The 19,592-nt window shown below is 36.7% G+C and overlaps 1 protein-coding gene across 3 annotated transcripts in view; it reads left to right on the plus strand.

Moving 5' to 3' along the window:
- Positions 1-19,592, plus strand: part of XPNPEP3 (X-prolyl aminopeptidase 3) — a 61,445-nt gene that overhangs the window by 12,268 nt on the left and 29,585 nt on the right. For 2 of the 3 annotated variants that reach the window (XM_081310514.1, XM_081310516.1), the window contains exons 2-4: positions 349-465; positions 10,708-11,115; positions 14,638-14,840. In XM_081310514.1, coding sequence (XP_081166640.1) covers positions 349-465; positions 10,708-11,115; positions 14,638-14,840 — 728 coding nt within the window. Of the gene's footprint in view, positions 1-348; positions 466-1,555; positions 1,700-10,707; positions 11,116-14,637; positions 14,841-19,592 lie in introns of all 3 variants that reach the window. The other variant, XM_081310515.1, reaches the window with a different exon arrangement.

Consider the following 19,592-nt stretch of genomic DNA (forward strand, 5'->3'; position numbering starts at 1 on the left):
AAGCTATCTATGTGAACTCCTTCCTAACCCCTTTCTTGTTTTTTGTTTGTTCCCTTCCTTCACCTTGTTCCTACCTTTGTTTTACATACATGTATGTGTGTCTATGTATATCTGTCTCCATTATACTGTAGCAGACAATATGATGAGAGTAGAGATGACCTCATTTCTGTTTTCCTAGAGCCCATCACAGGCTCTCACAATGGGGAAGAACCATTTAAATATTGGGAGAAGGAAGGAAATGCTAACTTGCATTTCCTAATCATCCAAAGTGTTGGAAATAAATGCATGAGTACCATAAAGGATGTATAGATCTGTTGTTCTACTTCATCCTCTCTATTCTTCCTTCAGGATGCATATCATGTTTACAGCGAAGATACTCTCTCCAGCCTGTGCCAGAGAGGAGAATTCCAAATCGATATTTAGGCCAGCCTAGCCCCTTCACACATCCACACCTCCTCCGACCAGGTAAGGCCTTTTAACCATAACAAGCTGTCTCTTCATTTAGGTGCTTTCTCTAGAATATTAAGATTTTTTGCAGTGATACAAGTATTCTAGATCTGTGCCGTTCTGTGAAATATCTGGTAGGCAAATATACATTGGTAATATTGCTAGGATGACTGAGAAACTAGTTTTTATTTTATTTTTAACTAATTTAAACTTAAATAGCTACATGCAATTACTGATACTGTATCAACAGTCACTCCATAACAATAAATACAGTAAACCTCATAATTCAAAATAACTAGTGAAAAATATTATTTCAGGATGTTTTTATTTTCATATTGTTAGTCCTAGGGAACAACCGGGACACTTCACCATTGAGCTACATTCCCACCCTTTTTATTTTTTGTTTTGACACAGGGTTTCACTAAGTTGCCAAGACTGACCTTGAACTTTGAATCCTCCTACCCCAGCCTCCTAAGTCAAAGTTTTTATAACTCTGTCTGACTATTGATTATTTGTAAACTACTGTGTTAAAAGATATTTTAAAGAGCTGGGACTAAGCTTAGTGGTAAAATGTTTGTTTAGCATGTATGAGGCCTTAGGTTCAATCCCCAGAACCAAACACACACAAAGAGACATTTTAAAAAACATCTTTCTCAAAAGTGTTAAAGTTCATTTCAAATATTTTTATATATGTGAAAAAGATTTCCATATTTGTTTGTCATCACTTGAAGAGGCAGTCAATTTCAATTGATAAAGATGATGCAAAAAATTGATAAATTATTTCATTAATTGTTTTTCTGCTATGAGATCCCAGTATTGCTGCTAGAAGGTGCATCATTGAGTGTTCAAAACTAAAGATGTTTTTTGTTTTCTAAAAAAGCATTTAAGGGATCAGCTATGATGAATGAATATGAAACAAAGAGGTAGGCATATTAAAACCCAGGAGAGTAACATCAAATGCTTTGTAGAAAAAGCATTTGTCAGTTTTTCAAGAAAAGTTTCTCCCACCTTGAGGAGTTAATTAAAGCTGTATTTACTATGTAAGCATATATGTTAATAAAATAAGTTGCCTTTAGAAACACGTTATTCTTTCACTGTCTCCACTCAGTGAATGATACCAGTATGTCTCAGTGAGGGCTTCCTTTTGCTGATTCTTCATCAGACGGGAATTCCTGCTGGGAAATTGGCTGAGACTCAGGAAATGCAGCTCACCACTGAAACACAAGAAATCAGAGTTTTTCAAAGCTGTAAGGTAAGCTTACTAGCAGTCCGATTGGTATTTAAGTATTTCTCTACCATATCAACCTACCTGTAATCATTTTTAAGGAAAAAAAAGTACAATTGATATTGAGATTTACCAGCTTTGAAGGGTATTGATTTCTTGTGGTAAAATAATTTTATTTGGTGAGCTGCATTTTCCAGGCCTTGAAAACATGGTAATCAAATTGTCAACATATTGGTTTCTGTGTCTAGACTGCTTTGCTATACATTATCTGAGTGTTAAGCATGTTATTGATTAATTGATTGATTGATTGATATATTTTTAGTACCAGGGATTGAACTCAGGGTCACTCGACCACTGAGCCACATCCCCAGCCCTATTTTGTAGTTTATTTAGAGACAGGATCTCACTGAGTTGCTTAGTGCCTCACAGTTGCTGAGGCTGGCTTTGAACTCTCAATTCTCTTATCTCAGCCTCCCAAGCCACTGGGATCACATGCATGTGCCGCCTAATCACGTTTTTTAAATTCATGTAAATAAATATATACATGTATGTGTTCATTTACATAAATATGATTATTTTTGCTATATGGGAAAACAGATGCCTGTCCTAATTTTACTCCTGAATGTAGGATTTTGGACATTGGGATAAATGAGAAGAGAGAGAAGTAAATGGAGTTTGTTTTGTTTTGTTTTCCATGTGAATGCCTTTTTATCATCAAGGATATTCTGCTTCAGTCCTTAAATCTTTTCCAAACTATACACAAAATTTAAATGGGCTGGGGGAAGAACCTAGAATGAAACGAGAAATCTCTGGTAAGGATGCAATTTAAAGGTTGAAAAAAAGATTCATCCTCATGAATACACCTTTGTTGTTAAATATTTAAGAGTCAAGGCAGAACAACTAAACCAGAAAGTGGAAAAGAATAGAGGAGATAAGAGTTTTAAAACAGAATTATCAATGTTTTAATTTTTAAAGGAACCATCAGGTATACAGATTTTGCAGGAAAAAAATAGTATCCAAAGTTGATCACTTGTTTTTCCTCCGTATGAAGTTGTAAAGTGTTTAAATGATTATGGGATGGAAAGTAAATTTTTAAGAACAATTAAAAGGCATGTGGTACATTTTTGAAAATCTCTTGAACAACTAAAGTCAATGAGGCAGTTTGGCATATAAAATAATGTCACCTATTACTTAGTTTGCTCCAAAAGGTTTCACATTTGGCATAATTATGGTAGTACTTATAACTTTTGGAAAACATTGCTATTTCAATTATCCCATAAGTGATACGCATATTTTTTTTTTATTTTCAGTGCTGGAGATTGAACCCAGGGCCTTGTGCCTGCTAGGCAAGCTCTCAACCACTGATCCACATCCCCAGCCCCCAGTCCTTTTTTTTTTTTTTTTTAATTGTTTTCTTTTTTATTTTATTTTTATTTTGAGACAGGGTCTTGCTAAATTGCCTAGGCTGACCTTGAATTTGCAGTCTTCTTGCCTCAGCCTTCCAAGTTACTGGGATTACAGGCATGTATTACCAGGCCTGGCTTTTGGCTTGTATTTTGAGACAGTCTCACTTAAATTGCCCAGGATGGCCTCGAATTTATAATCCTCCTGGCTCATCCTCCCCTGGGATTACAGGTGTATATTTTGTGAATGGCTAGACTCATATAGGAACATGTGTGTGTGGTGTGTGTAAGTAAATATAGGTATACACTCTTTGTATTTTGCTCAATTATTTCCTTAAATTCTTAGCAGTGAAATTCCTGGATTAGCTCCTCTGAATTTCTGGGAGCCATTTCCCTTAGATTTTTCTTTGCCATACCTACCCAAGATTCCTGAAGCAATGGTGGTTTGGAAAATATTCAGCAGGATGGCATAGAAGTAAAGGAATTCTGCTATAGCTGTGTTGCTACTGCTTTATCTGGAACTACAATCACACTGGCTCCCCCAGGTTCCCATAGTGATTTTTTCGGAACTTAGAGAAGTCTGAGCATTATAGACTGTTTCTACAATGCTAAGGACTATGTATCTAGAGATTGAAAATGACTGTCAATCTCCTATCACTATCATGCCCTTTATTTTCCTCCCAGATATATATATGGTTTCATGTAGGAGGCAAGTGTCATTTTGAGATATATCATATTATGAACTGTGAATCTTTTTATATATCTGTATAAGACACTCTATGTTCCCTGACATTGCCACGGGTGTAATGTTGTCATTAGCAGAGCAGCAAACATTCAGCTCAGAGAAACAGAAACTTAATCAGGGAATGAATGAGAAGAATCTGTAAGATGACTAATGAAGCATTATTTTCAAAAACCTATGTAGCTAACATTTTTATATTATGAGGCAAAACTAAGTTTTAAATATGTGGAATAGTTTGGAATACTGGCTTTAAGAAGATTCTGCTCAGAGGGACTTGTATCACATATCTAGAAACACTTTTTACTCTCAATAATAGCAGTGATCAGATTCTTTGGGAAGTAATCAGAGTTAAACTGTACAGCAACAACTTAATCCTTTCTCCATTTATCTTTTTATCTCTGTCATGAAATATAATGGCAGATCTGATGCCGTTTTTGTCAAATGTAATATAGTCATATGTCTCTTAATATCAGGGCCAATTTTTAAGAAACACATCATTAGGCAGTTTCATTACTGTGCAAACATCATAGCATATGCTTACACAAACTAAAACTACTGGACTTCACTAAGTGATGTAATCTTATGGGACCAGCCTCATAAGTATGTAGTCCACCATTGACCAAAACATCCTTACATATTAAAATGATGAGTACTGGAGTTAGAACTCTGGTCTGGGTTTGACCCTCAGGACCTCAAAAGATAAATAAATAAAATAAAATAAATATTGGTTCCAGAGTGAGTTGTAGATAAGAATTCCCAAATAATCTTTCTTGAAAGTTTCAAAATTAGCTGAGTACCAATCTTTTAATGATAGTTTAATTATAGTTCTCCCTTGAAAAGTGGGTACACTTTTTAGAAAATGGGCTGTTAATAAGCATGGTCAGCTTTAATAATATCTAAAAGTTGAAGGACATTATTTTGGTGGTGGTGAAATTTTGATACTGTTTATAAAATATTAAAATATATATCCAAGAATGAAAGAAATTAAAAGTGGCAGAAATCTGCATAGACCATTGAGGGAACTTCGTCAAAGGAAATATGTACTACAGGACACTGTAGATTTGCTGCATCAGAATCTAAGGGGGGCTTACAACCTGTGTTTTTTCCTTTTCTTTTTCTTTCCTTTTTTTATGAGACTCAGTTTTGCTAAGTTGCGGAGCCTGGCCTCAAAATTGTGATCCTCCTTCCTCGGCCTTCCAACTCACTGGAATTAATAGGCGTGTGCCACCACGCCAACTACATGTGTTTTGAAGAGCTTCCTTAGTGTGCTGCTCTGCACACCAGTTGCCTATGGGATACTCGCCAAATACTTCTTATAGATCACATCTGATAAGCAGAGTAGTTGATGAAAAGTTTTGCAGTTTTTAAATTTAAGTTCAAGGTCTACTTTTGTATTACTAATCACCATAAAGTCTACCTGTCTTTATGTAATTTAATATTTTTTTCTCACCCCTGGTGTAACTGTAATTTTGTAAATACTATATATTTGTATTGTCAATTTTGTAAATACTATATATTTGTATTATGTGTTTTCATCTTATCTTCATTGCTTGAGTTATAAATTAATGAAGAATAAAGAACCTATGTCTTTACATATGTTTATAGATGAATAAACATACCTTTCACTTGTATGTCTGATACATGTTGACTACCTATTTCAATGTACCATAATACTGATAACTAATGTATAGAAATTCTATACACTGCCATCTAGAGCAGAAGTATAGAGGATTTCTCTACCTTTTTTTAAATACCAGGAGAAAATAGAAAATCTTGAAAGATAATGTTTTCAGGTGGTTTAAATGCTGGTTTAATAAGTGACCCATTTCCCTCTTTTACCTTTGTATGTGTTTCTCATAAATACTCAGAAAAATTTAGGGGCAAAGATTAAGAAGAATCAGCTCCAGGCATGAGTCAAGAGCCTTCTAAAGAATTGAATGATAATTTAAAAATTCATGAATAGTCACTTGAGACTCACTTCTACGTGAGAAAGGCAAAGATTTTCCAGGCCTTCTACACAGATAGGAATGTTGAGATGAATAGTGGTTTTCCATGAAAATTTTACTCTTGCAAAGTTCTGCCTGGCTTTGGGATTACCAAGATGACAGTCTCTCAAATATAAATTATTTTTTGGTAATAATGATAGCTAATACTTAAATAGTGCTTACTATTCTAAGCCTTTATGTAATCCTCCTGACAACTTTGTTAAGCGGGTACTATTATCTCCTTTTTACAGATCAAGAAACTGGAGCACGGAGAACTTTGATATTCCCAAGTAACTCAGTATTATGCTATGGTAGGATTCTAACTAGCAAAGTCTTGACTCAAAGAGTCCATACTCTTTTTTTTCAGCCCTGGGGATAGAACCCAGGGCCTCAAGCATGCTAGGCAAGCACTCTACCACTGAATGACACAACCCCAGAGTAAACACTTTTAACTACAAAATAGTGCATAGCATCTGTACTGATAATCTGGGAACTTTTTAAGTCTCTTCTCATTTTAAGAAGAAATCCATCTGAGAGAAGACTTAGTGTAAAAAGTTATTTCAGTTTTAGAAAGGGGTATGCTTTTTTTAATAAGGTAAGTTTACATGTAGTGAATTTCACAGATCTGAAATGTATAATTCAAAGAGTTTTGACAAAAGTGTACACCAGTGTAACCTAAAACTCAGTTAAGATATAGAACATTTCCATCATACCAGAAAGTTCCCTGATGCCCCCTGCAATCAATCCCACTTCCATCTTCAACCATTCCTCTAGTGTTTATATTGCTTCATTGTTTTGCCTATTCTTTCTTTCTTTCTTTCTTTCTTTCTTTCTTTCTTTCTTTCTGATACCATGGAATAAACCCAGGGGCACTTAACCCTGAGCCACATCTCCAGCTCGTTTTATTTTTTATTTTGAGACAGGGCCTCGCTAAGTTGCTGAAGCTGGATTTCAATCCTCCTTCCTAGCCTCCCAAATACCCGGGATTAACAGATGAACACCATTGCACCCAGCTATTTTGTATGTTCTTTTTTTTTTTTTTTAAGAGAGAGTGAGAGAGAAGAGAGAGAGAGAATTTTTTTTTTAATATTTATTTTTTAGTTCTCGGCGGACACAACATCTTTGTTGGTATGTGGTGCTGAGGATCGAACCCGGGCCGCACGCATGCCAGGCAAGCGCGCTACCGCATGAGCCACATCCCCAGCCCTTGTATGTTCTTAATGTCCTATAAGTGAATATACAGTTGTGCCTCATGTGGCTTATTTTGTTCAACATATGCAAATAAAATCTAATTCAAATATTATAGTTGGCTCATTTCAAGGCTAGGGATGTAGCTCAGCAGTGGAGCACTTGCCTGGCACCCGTGAGGCACTGGGTTCAAGCCTCAGAACCACATACAAATAAATAAAATAAAAGAATCCTGTTCATGTACAACTTATTTTTAAATAAAAATCATCTGGTCATTTCATTTTTTTCAGAGAGATCTGTTTTACCTTATAAAGGAATCACGAGCTTTTTCATTCTCCTCATTCTCCTACTGTATAGTAGTAAAATCAGTTCATGAACTACTTGTTTACAGTAGTAACTACTTGGTATTAAGTAGAATTCTTTTTAGAATTAGACCATATTAATTCCTAATCTAGTTAGTTTCAGGAAATAATTAAAATACATACCTAGATTGTAGTAGAAACTTGCATCTTTCTATCCATTTTTAGTCTTTATTTCACTTTCCTCTCTGGGTTTTCTGTTTGGCCAAGAAAATATGAAAATCATTCTTCTTGCTCTCTTGAGAGTCCCCAAGTCCTGAATGTCTTGGAAGAATTTTACTTCTTGGCTGCAGAGTCTTGGAACTGCTTATGAGACTTTGCTACTTGAAAAGTCCAGTTTTATGACATTCAGGCTTTTGACTGGTTAAATAAACTTGTTAGAAAAGCCTGCCCATCCATAATTGATTTCACATGACAAAATAATGACTTTGTTTCTTAATACTTTACAATTTGACAGAGTGCCAGAGTGTCTATTCAGAAACAGCTTTATCAGAAGAAATTCAGGTCAGATTGACTATAATACTTAGTTCTGTGATCAAAGGCCACTGCAACTGTCAAGTTGACTTCTAGGGCTTAAAGTTCATTGCTTTATCACACCTTTCCCCCCCACCTCCTTCAAATGAAAAGAAAAGATATCTTTATCCTGGGTAATTTTTCTGTTGCCACAGAGTTCTTTATTACTTGGAGATTTTGAAACTTGGGAAACATTTAGTTAATGATCACTCTCTGGTGTTGATAATTTGTAGACTTGGGAAAGTATAGCCAGCGGTTTCAACATTTCTCATGTAGTCGTTTGTGTGAAATTGGATTTGACAAATAAAGGAATGCTTTATTTTATTTTATTTTATTTTAAAGAGAGAGAGAGAGAGAGAATTTTTTATATTTATTTTTTAGTTATTGGCGGACACAACATCTTTGTTTGTATGTGGTGCTGAGGATCGAACCAGGGCCCGCACGCATGCCAGGCGAGCGCGCTACCACTTGAGCCACATCCCCAACCCTAAAGGAATGCTTTAAATGGTGTGAAAGATTGTTTTCCAATCCTACTTTGGTTTCAAAATAATTATTTATTTTTCAGAAATTACTTCTTGATATCTGTTAATGTATACTCTGTTGTTAATGAAAATGAGATAATAATTTAATGAAATTATTAAAATTATTAATTTCTTTCTGATCAGAATTCTTTTGTTGGGGGATGAACCCAGGGCCGTACACATGCTAAAAGCACATGCTCTACCACTGAATTTTTTTTAGACACAAAATGAATTGATTTTTTTTTTCTTAAAGCAAATTTTAGGAAAAGAAGAAAGTGAAATAGCAAAAAAGAAAAGGTCAAATAATCCACAGTTATAGTCAGACTCTGCTTTTATAAAAAAGTACTCACTGCTTGAGTAAAGTAGGAAATTTTCAATGTTGGGTAATAGTAGCAGGCTTAACATGAATAGTTATCAGAGACTTAAGATATTCTTCAGCTCTAGTACAAAGTTCAGTATTCTACCTGAAAGTCCTAGAGAACTCCTAGCCAGCTCGGTCTTAAAAAATTTTTTTGATATGAGTTCCTTTCCAGCCCTCTGTATTTGCCTAGTTCAGACTGGCCTGTAAGGCCCTCAGTTATCTCTTCTGTTTCTTGTCAACTTCAATAATAACTATGTAAACTTTTTTCTTTTATACAGTCTAGAAAATTAAAATTATTTTTATTAAACGTATACTACAGAATTTGATCACATTTGCTGTTTTACATAGGTAAAAGAACTGGACAGTTCCAAAGTAATCATAAACAACTGAGTTGCATGTGCTAAACTGGATTTCTAAGAAAATTCAAAGGTCTTTGATCCAGCAATTTCTCTGCTGGGACTATCCCATAGGAACATAAGTCATGAAATTACCAAGATATAATTACAAAGAAGTTTATTATAGCAGCAGAAAACTAAGAACAATATGAATTCCTACCAGTATAGAGCTTGCTCTAAAAGTTGTGCTATTCTAAAATGTTTTGGAGACATCAAGCAGATCAGATGGATTGAAGCTATACCAGATGACTCAGAGGGAAGGATTTCCATTGATATGGTGTTATATTAGAAAAGCAAGATACAGAAAAGAGTGTACAATATTGCATTTTTGTCAAACAATAGTGATTAAAAAAACATTGTGTATTCATAATTATGTGAGTATTGAGAAAAGTAAGGAAGGATACATATTAGTTTACAGATATGGGTGGGGTGCTGATGTAGTATAGGGAAGAAGGAGCCAATGAAGGAAAGGAGAAAGATATTTAATGAAAGATTTCAGTAAGATGTGATTATATTTATGCATAACTATGGGAAATATATATAGATACATATATAGAGAGAAATAATTGCCTTTTAAAATACCTCAAAGGATAAGATATGATTACATTTTTACTTAATTATAGGATACATGTCTAGAGATGTTTATATATATAATTTGTATATAAGTATATAAATTATAAATTTATATATATAAATGTGTATATTATATAAATTTAAAATAGTTACCTTTTTAAAAAAATAACTCAAAGGGTTAAATCAACATGATCTGGGTTGATCAAGAAAGCATTTTAATGAGAACAATCTAAAAACAAGCTTACAAATGTTTTAAGCCAAGATCTTAGAGGGAATTAGTATGGAGGGATAAAATTTCAGAAAGGTAACACATTGTAAACAAGGGAAGAATAGATTGGACTTCTTTAAGAGAAAAGAAGGAATTAGTTGTAGAATAACTGGAGAAATTATTAGAATAAAGTTGGCTGAGTCATCAAAGATCATATATTGTGCAGTGACCTATAAATGAAATCTCTGCAAAAAGGCAAATCCCAATACAAAAATAAATTAGCGGTTGCCAATTAGTGGAAGGCTTTGGGAAAAAATGGGGAGTAACTGCTCTTGGACATGAGGTTTCTTTTTGGATTGATGAAATGTTCTAAAATTAACAATATGGTGACTATGTTTAACAATATATTGTGTTGTTGAAAAATGCTGAGAATGGATATAAAGTGTTTCTACCTCAAAAACTGATAACTATGTGAGGTAATATGTATGTTAATTCACTAGATTTTTTTCATTCCATAATGTACATATGATTTAAAATATGTATACACAGAAAATATATATAATTCTATCAACTTTAAAAATAGATAAGTTAAAAAATTAATTGTGCAATCTACATCTGAACCACAATCCCAACCCAACCTGGCTTATCGTCTTAATACCCTGTGTGCTGTGAGGGGATGTAGCACAAATAGAAGAAATGAACTTGGGTATCTTCACCTAATATTAAACTGCCTTAATACTTTGGCACTGTAGACATGCAAAGTATCACTTGCATTTGTCATTTCTAGGGGAGGTGACACCAGGACTATCTCAGGTGGAATATGCACTTCGTAGACACAAACTGATGTCTCTGATCTACACGGAAGCACAGGAGCAAAGTGGGACAGACCAGACGGTGGTTGTGCTCTCCAATCCTACGTACTACATGAGCAATGACATTCCCTACACTTTCCACCAAGACAACAATTTCCTGTACCTGTGTGGATTCCAAGAGCCTGATAGCATTCTGGTCCTTCAGAGCCTGTCTGACAAGGAGTTACCATCACATAAAGCCATGCTTTTTGTGCCTCGGAGAGACCCCAGTCGAGAACTTTGGGATGGTCCTCGGTCTGGCACAGATGGAGCAATAGCTCTAACTGGAGTCGATGAAGCCTATACACTAGAAGAATTTCAACATCTAGTACCAAAGCTGAAAGGTAACAAATGGGAGCAGAAGTCAAGTTACAGGCCAGGTTGGGATTAAGACCCTTCCTTGCCTACAGAGTTTTAACTTTTCTAAAATAATTACCATAGCAGCATTTCCTCTTAGTGCTGTGAAGGAGACATAAGTGTTCTCCAGAAAACTGAGCTACTTTAAAGACTTCATCCATTTGTTAAATCTTGACTAGGTCATTCTTTAACAAAGGCTGTTAATTGGGGCTGGGGTTGTGGCTCGGCGGTAGAGCGCTCGCCTTGCACATGCATGGCCCTGGGTTTGATCCTCAGCACCATATAAAAATAAATAAATAAATAAAGTTATTGTGTACAACTCCAAAAAAAAAAAAATGCTGTTAATCATCCTATTTTGAAACCCAGAGAGAGAATTTTTTTTTAAAGTGAAGAGGTAGGTTGGGTGCATCCTTACACATCTGTAATCCCAGCAACTCAGGAGGCCAGCCTCAACAACTTGGTGAGACTCTTTCTCAAAAATAAAAAAAATAATAATAATAAAATGGTTGGCGATATCGTTCAGTGGTAGAGTGCCTCTGGTTTCAATCCCTAGTAACCCCCACCTCAATTTTTTTTTTTTAATTAAAATGAAGTGTGAACATGAACCTCTTTTCAAGAACATTTATCAGGAACTAGGGCTATAGCTCCGTGACAGCACACTTTGCCTCACATCTTAAGATCCTGAGTTAGATCCCCAGTAACCCCCACCAAAAAAAGAACACTGACCAGCCAATTAACCATTGAACACCTGTATCAGAATCATCTCTAATATTAGAATTATAAACGCATAGTATATATTGGAAATGTAAAGTCTCAGGTTCTGACATCATGCCTTCTGAATCAGAATGTTCATATTAACAAGATTCTCAGGAGATTCATATGCACAGTTGTGTTTCTCTACATTCTGGTAGAATTTTTTTCAATAAGGGATATTGAATCTAGAAGCATTCTAATTCTGAGCTACATCCCCAACTCTTTTAAAGTGTATTTTATTTTGAGATGGGGTTTTGAGTTGCCCAGGCTGGCCTCAAATTGTGTATATGAATCTCCTGAGAATCTTGTTTAAATGAAGATTCTGATTTCGAAGGCATGAAATGACTTTATATTTCCTATATATATTAAGCATCTGATTTTCTGGCATTGCTTGTAAATCATTTCTGAAGTCACTTTCTAAAACAGAATTCCAGAAATGTTTTTGACAATCATTTCTGTAGTTCTAGGGATTGAACCCAGGGCCTCATGGAAGTGCTCTCCCACTGAGCTATATCCCTAGTTCTTTATTAAATTTTATTTTGAGATAGGCTCTTGCCAAGTTGCCCAAGCTGGCCTTGAACTTGTGATCCTCCTGCCTCAGACTCCTGGGTAACTGGGTTAACAGGCATACACCACTACTCCTGGCACTGAAATCATATATTTATATAAAAGTTTTAAAACCTGAAAAAAGTTGAGCTATGATTTCATATAGATATAGATTGTTTTTTAAAAGTCACAATGAGGGCTGGGGATATGGCTCAAGTGGTAGCGTGCTCGCCTGGCATGCGTGCGGCCCGGGTTCGATCCAAGTCACAATGAATTTCCTTCTATCATGAGTAAGGTATTTCCCACAATCTACGTGTAAAACCATTTTTATTTTAAAATGATTAAGATGTAGTATCACTAATGCATATCTAATCAAAGTTTTCTGTACACTTTCTCTCTTCTATCCCAAGGTACTTTAACATCATATAAAACATATGACCCTTCAGACTTACATAGTTAGGAATACCATTCATAGTCCATTCTCAGAAAAAATAAATAAATAAAATATATATGGTGTTAAGTACAAATCATTTTCATAATGAGCCTTCATATCATGTATCTTAGGTATATATAGACTATTTCCATAGGTCTCTAAAGTTAAAAGAGTTGTTAGCCAGGTATGTTGGTGATGCCTGTAATTCCAGCAATTCAGGAGACTGAGGCAGGAGAATCACAAGTTCAAGGCCAGCCTCAGCAATTTAGCAAGACCCTGTCTCAAAATAAAAATGGGCTAGGAATGTAGCTCAGTGGAAAAGTGCCCCTAGGTTCAATCCCCAGTACCCACAAAGAAGTTAAAAGTATTATTTACAAAAAGAATAGGTAGAAGTTGAAAAGGAGAGATACACATATTATGAAGTAGAGTTCTTTCTTTCTTTCTTTCTTTCCCTTCCTTCCTTTCTTCCTTCCTTCCTTTCTTTCCCTCCTTTCCTTCCTCCTTCCCTCCCTCCCTCCCTTCCTTCGATTGAACTCAGGGGCACTCGACCACTGAACCACAGCCCAGCCCTATTTTGTATTTTATTTAGAGATGGGTTCTCAATGAGTTGCTTGGCATTCCACTTTTGCTGAGGCTGGCTTTGAACTCATGGTTCTTCTGTCTCAGCCTCCCAAGCCATTGGGATTACAAGCATTCACCATCATGCCCACCTTTGAACTAGAGTGTTATAACAAGGAATAATTGCTCCAAAATGAGAGAAGAACTTGTTCCAGTGGAACTGAGATTATTTTGTGAGGGGATGAGATGCTTTTACATACAATCATGATCTGAGCACTTTCTTCTGATCTATTTTGTGTACAGTTACTCAGCAGTACTCTGGATCAATAATGGTGGTAGAGAACAATGGTTATAATTGTTCTTTAACAACTAGTAATAAAGATAAAGCTGTATTTAATTTTTTTTGTAGTTGTAAATGGACAGAATGCCTTTATTTTATTTATTTTATGTGGTGCTAAGGATCAAACCCAGTGCCTTACACACGCTAGACAAGTACTCTATCACTGAGCCCCAGGCCCAACTCCCCATCTATCATTTTTTTTAAAGATATCTTTTTTAATGTTTTTTTAGTTGTCAATGGTCTTTATTTATATGCGGTGCTCAGAATCAAACACAGTGCCTCACACATTCTAGGCAAGTGCTCTACCACTGACCCACAACCTCAGCCCCCATTTATCATTTTTATGGCATTTCTTCTTTTTTATTTTTTGTTTGGTTCAGGCCTCATAAGTGCTAAGCATGTGCTCCTTCTCTGACCTCTCCCCATCCCCCAGCTCTTATTAATATTATTTTATTTAATTTTAGTTTTTGGTACCAGGTATTGAACTTGGGCACTCAACCTCTGAGCCACATCCCCAGCCCTTTTTTTTGCATTTTATTTAGAGACAGGATCTCACTGAGTTGCTTAGCACCTTGCTTTTTTTTTTTTTTTTTTTTAAAGAGAGAGAGAGAGAGAATTTTTTTAATATTTTTAGTTTTTGGTGGACACAACATCTTTGTATGTGGTGCTGAGAATCGAACCCGGGCCGCACGCATGCCAGGCGAGCGCGCTACCGCTTGAGCCACATCCCCAGCCCAGCACCTTGCTTTTTGTTGAGGCTGACTTTGAACTTATGATCCTCCTGCCTCAGCCTTCCAAGCTGCTGGGATTACAGGCATGTGCCACCATGCCTGGCCTATTAATTTTATTTTTTGAATTTCTTTTTTTTCTCATTCTAAGCTGAGTCGAACATCATTTGGTATGACTGGATGAAGCCTTCTCATGCACAGCTTCACTCTGACTACATGCAGAGTGTGACTGAGGCCAAAGCCAGGAGCAAGAACAAGGTTCGGGGAGTTCAGCATCTGGTACAGCGCCTCCGGCTAATCAAATCTTCTGCAGAAATTGAGAGAATGCAGATTGCTGGGAAGCTGACATCACAGGTATGGTTCCTATTGAAAAGGTTTTTTTGGTAGCAGGGTTTGAACCTAGGGGCACCCTATCACTAAGCTACATCCCCAAGACCTTTATAATTTTATAGAGTTTTGGTAAGTTGCCAAGGCTGCTCTTCAGCTTCTAATCCCTCTGCCTCAGCCTCCAGAGTAGCTGGGATTTCAGGCATTCTTCACTGGACCCAACTTGAAAAAGTTCTTTCCGAGTTACAAAAATCACAAATTCTTAGGGTTCATTAGGCACCTTCAGGTTATATACTTAACATTATAGGCAGATGAACATCTAGCTTTGACTTCAGTATGTTTAGTGAACATATCTAGAGACCTGCTCAATACCTTGCAGCAAATCTGCCTTTTTTTTTTTTTTTTCCTCTTTGTGGTACTGGGGATTGAGCCCAGGGGCACCGTAATGCTGTAATGCTAAGCTATATCCCCAACCCTTTTTATTTTTCATCTTGAAACAGTGTCTTGTTACGTTGCTCAGACTAGCCTCAAACTTGCAATCCTCCTACTTCAATCACTGGGATTGCAGGTGTGTGCCATTATACCCAGCCATAAATCTGCCTTCTTTTTAATGGAACTAAGCATGCCATAGTTGAAGGGGAATCTTTTACTCATCAATGTTAGTTGCTCTTCCTCCTATTGCCAGGGTGGTTTGGGCATGGTATCTTAGTGTATGTTTTAATTGTAAGGCACATTTTGTTAGCACTCTGCTTGCCACTATTGTCCTTACTCTTGGAATCAGATGGATTTAAGGCACCTTGTTTATGTTAGAAGATCTTTTTCATCTGGGTGATTTTCCTTATTAAAAGAAAATCTAAGGGCTGGGAATATAGCTCAGTAGTAGAGCACTTGCCTATCATGTGTGAGGCACTGGGTTCAATTCTCAGCACCGCATATAAATAAATGAAAATAAAGATCCATCAACAACAACTAAAAAAATTTAAAAAAAAAATTTTATCTGAGCCGGGCATGGTGTCACACGCCTGTAATCTCAGTGGCTCTGGAGACTAAGATAGGAGGATCACAAATTCAAAGGCAGCCTCAGCAAAAGTGAGGTACTAAGAACTCATTGAGAACCCTATCTCTACATAAAATACAAAATAGGGATGTAGCTCAGTAACAGAGTGCCCTTAGGTTCAATCCCCCAGTACCCGCCCCCCCCCCAAAAAAAAAAAGGAAGAAGAAGAAAATATATCCAAAGTGAGTGTAGTAGCTGTAGTCCTAGCTACTGGGGAGGCTGAAGCAAGAGGATTATTTGAGACGAGGAGATCAAGACCAGCTTGGCAACATAATGATAACCATTTCTAAAAAGAAACCAAAAACTCCCAAATCTACCTAGCCAATTATTGCTAGCCCAGTTCCTAATTCCACTAAATCTTTCTTACTTTGAATAAGGCAATACCAGACATGTTGTTGCTGTTAGGAGTCCCCTAGGCGTGAGTCATATGAATGATAATCACACATGGATAGATTGATTTAAATGTACCATAGCACTTTCCATGATCATACACCTTGAAATTTGAAATGTCAGAAACATCAAGTTGGGGCTGGAGATGTGGCTCAAGCGGTAGCGCACTCACTTGGCGTGTGTGCGGCCCAGGATCGATCCTCAGCACCACATACAAATAAAGATGTTGTGTCCACCGAAAACTAAAAAATAAAATAATTTTTAAAATTCTCTCTCTCTCTCTCTCTCTCTCTCTCTCTCTCTCTCTCTCTTTTGAAAAAAAGAAACATCAAGTTATATCTAGTTCTTGTCAGTAAGCCAAGTGACCCGATTGTTCCGCCACCCATAATAACAAAAGCAGATAGCTAATTTTTACTCATATTATGACAAATGGGACAGGGTAGTTGATAACTTTCTACCATCACATTTTGGTATGTTTTTAAAACCTTTATCATCACAATTAATGGCTATACAACGTTCATTTACATTGTTTACACTTACAGTGTTTTTCTAATAGTCTTACAGGTCCTTCCCAACATGAGTCCTTACTAATAGATGCATTCTGTAAAACAGCATCAAAAGACAAAGCCTAGCCAGGCATGATGGTGCATGCCTGTAATCTCAGCAACTTGGGAAGGCTGAGGCAAGAGGATTGTAAGTTCAAATCCAGCCTCAGCAGCTCAATTAGAGCTCAATGTCTCTAATAAAATATAAAAAAAAAAGGGGGCTGGGGATATGTCTCAATTTTTAAGTGCCCCTGGGTTCAATCCCTGGTACCAAAAAAACAAAACAAAAGACAAAGCCTCATTTTTATTGTTCCATATGCTTATAGAAAATACTCCTATCTCTTCTGCTATTTTAAAGAATATGACACTCTTAGAAGTGTTTTTGTTAGGTTGGCTGTTGTCCACATCTTCCTTTGAGCTTTCTGCAGAGAAGAGCTTTTATAAGAGACCTTTACTCTAAGGAGCATCTGAGTCAAAACCAAGAGAAAATATTACTCTCATGAATTTAGCATCTCTTGCACCCGAAACATCTCTTGAGCTTTTGAAACACACCTTGACTTTCTCCCTTCCCTGCAGTAACAATCTCACCTTTCTTCCATTTATTATTAATTTTTCATTTATTTTTATTTTCCATATTTTAAATGAACAACAAGATTTGTGTATATTGTCAACCTCAATAACAGAGATTCCCTGAAGATTAATGATATCTATTTGAGAACAGTAGTTCATTGCTTTGGGAATGTGCATGCCATAGTTGAACTATAAGTGTATTCAAAGAGGTTGAGGCAAGGGAAAGTTTTTTTTTGTTTTGTTTTTTTTGTTTTTTTTTTTTTAAGAGTGAGAGAGGAGAGAGAGAGAAAGAGGGGGAGAGAGAGAGAATTTTTAATATTTATTTTTTAGTTCTCGGCAGACACAACATCTTTGTTGGTATATGGTGCTGAGGATCGAACCCGGGCCGCACGCATGCCAGGCGAGCGCGCTACCGCTTGAGCCATATCCCCAGCCCAAGGGAAAGTTTTTAAAGGAAAAAATGCATAAGATTACATCAGATATTTTGAAACAGTAATCCTTGGCCACAGGGATGCATAATAAGGGCAGTGCCAGACTAAAGTTGAACAGTTTCCTTATGTAACAGTTGCAATGGCCTTTGTGCATGATTGTGGTTCTGGCAGTGTTTTGTGATAATTATCCAGTTTTATTTATTTGTTACAACTGATACAAGCAACTCCATTTTCTGACAGGTTTCATAGTATGAATAATGAAATGATTACTACAGTAGTCAAATTTATCATTAATTTTAACCCACACTCTTCCCACTGAAATACACTTTCTAGTTCAACTGCTGAGCTGAGCTGTCCATTCTTATGAGAAGAGAATAGATTGGTTAACTACAGGAAAATGGGACTATGCTGTTGGCAACCAGAGCAATATTAGTAATTTGAGCTTCATTGTGCCCCAGCGGTATATGTTATTATTCAGCACATAACTGTCGCGGCCTTTCTTTCAGTCATTTCATATCACTATAGGTATGTTCCCTAGCTTTCCTGTGCCAGGCCCTCGGATGATTTAGAGTAGCAGTTAGTGTCCCAGACTGCAGGAACCTGATAAAAGGAGTCTGGGGTTATGGATTAGGGGTCAGTTTATATATCAGATATGTGCTCTAGGCAAGGTTGTTTTTTCTCTGTAGGAAATGTCTAACTCTGGGAAGAGCAGTCTGTCCAGGTCAGTAAGACCCAGATAACAGAGAAATAAGAATAGCAAAAAAGCTAGGTGTGGTGGCCCACTCCTGTAATCCTAGCAGCTTTGGTAGGCCATGTCAGGAGAATTAGCAAATTCAACACCAGCCTCAGCAATTTAGTGAGGCCCTAAACAGCTAAGTGAGATCCTGTCTCAAAATAAAAAAGTAGAAAGGGCTGGAAAGTAAAATAAAATAAGAAAATGTAGTTAATATGCCATTCATATTAGGTTTAGATTCCCTGTCTTACCTAGACCTATTATGGTACGACAGGTCTATGGTAAACTGTCCTGTGACAATAAACAGGAGATAGAGATTTTTGTTGTTGCTGGGGGATTGAACCCAGGGCCTTGTATATGCTCAGCATATGCTCTATCTCTCAGCTATACCTCCAGCCCCTCAATTGGGCTATTTGCTTAAGTTATATATCCTTCACTGAATAACAACCCCTTGCTCAAAGGTTTTTTCATCCTCTAATTTTAGTGTGCCACTTGAATTATTTTAGTTGTTAGTGTCATAAGATTAACTGACTCATCAAAAATGATTTCTTTTGGTTAGATCGCCATCTGTTGATCAAACAGAGAACGCGTAAAGGATCATCCAGAGCTTCCTTTTAGCCATAGCTTACAGCAGTAACCACACCACTGAATATTTTAGCAGATCTTCCATCAGTTTCCTTTTCCCCTCCAAATCCTCTTTTCTAGAGTCTTAAGTTTCAAAACATGTGCTACTTCAAACCAAGAATGGCCTGGCTAATTCTTTTTTTATCATCTCTAATTTTTTTTTCAAAATAACACTTTAGCCATATTTATTTAGCCATATGTGCTGGGACAACTGGATAGCCACATGCAAAAGAATAAAGTTTTTTTGCTGGGGGGTACTGGGAAACTCAGGGGCACTCACCACTGAGCCACATCCCCAACCCTATTTGATATTTTTTATTTAGAAGACAGGATCTTACTGATTTGCTAAGCGCCTCCCAGTTTCTGAGGCTGGCTCGGAATTCATGATCCTCCTGCCTCAGCCTCCCAGGCCACTGGGATTACAGGCGT

The sequence above is a fragment of the Spermophilus citellus genome, assembly GCF_964194105.1.
Source record: "Spermophilus citellus genome assembly, chromosome: 10".
Lineage (NCBI taxonomy): Eukaryota > Metazoa > Chordata > Mammalia > Rodentia > Sciuridae > Spermophilus > Spermophilus citellus.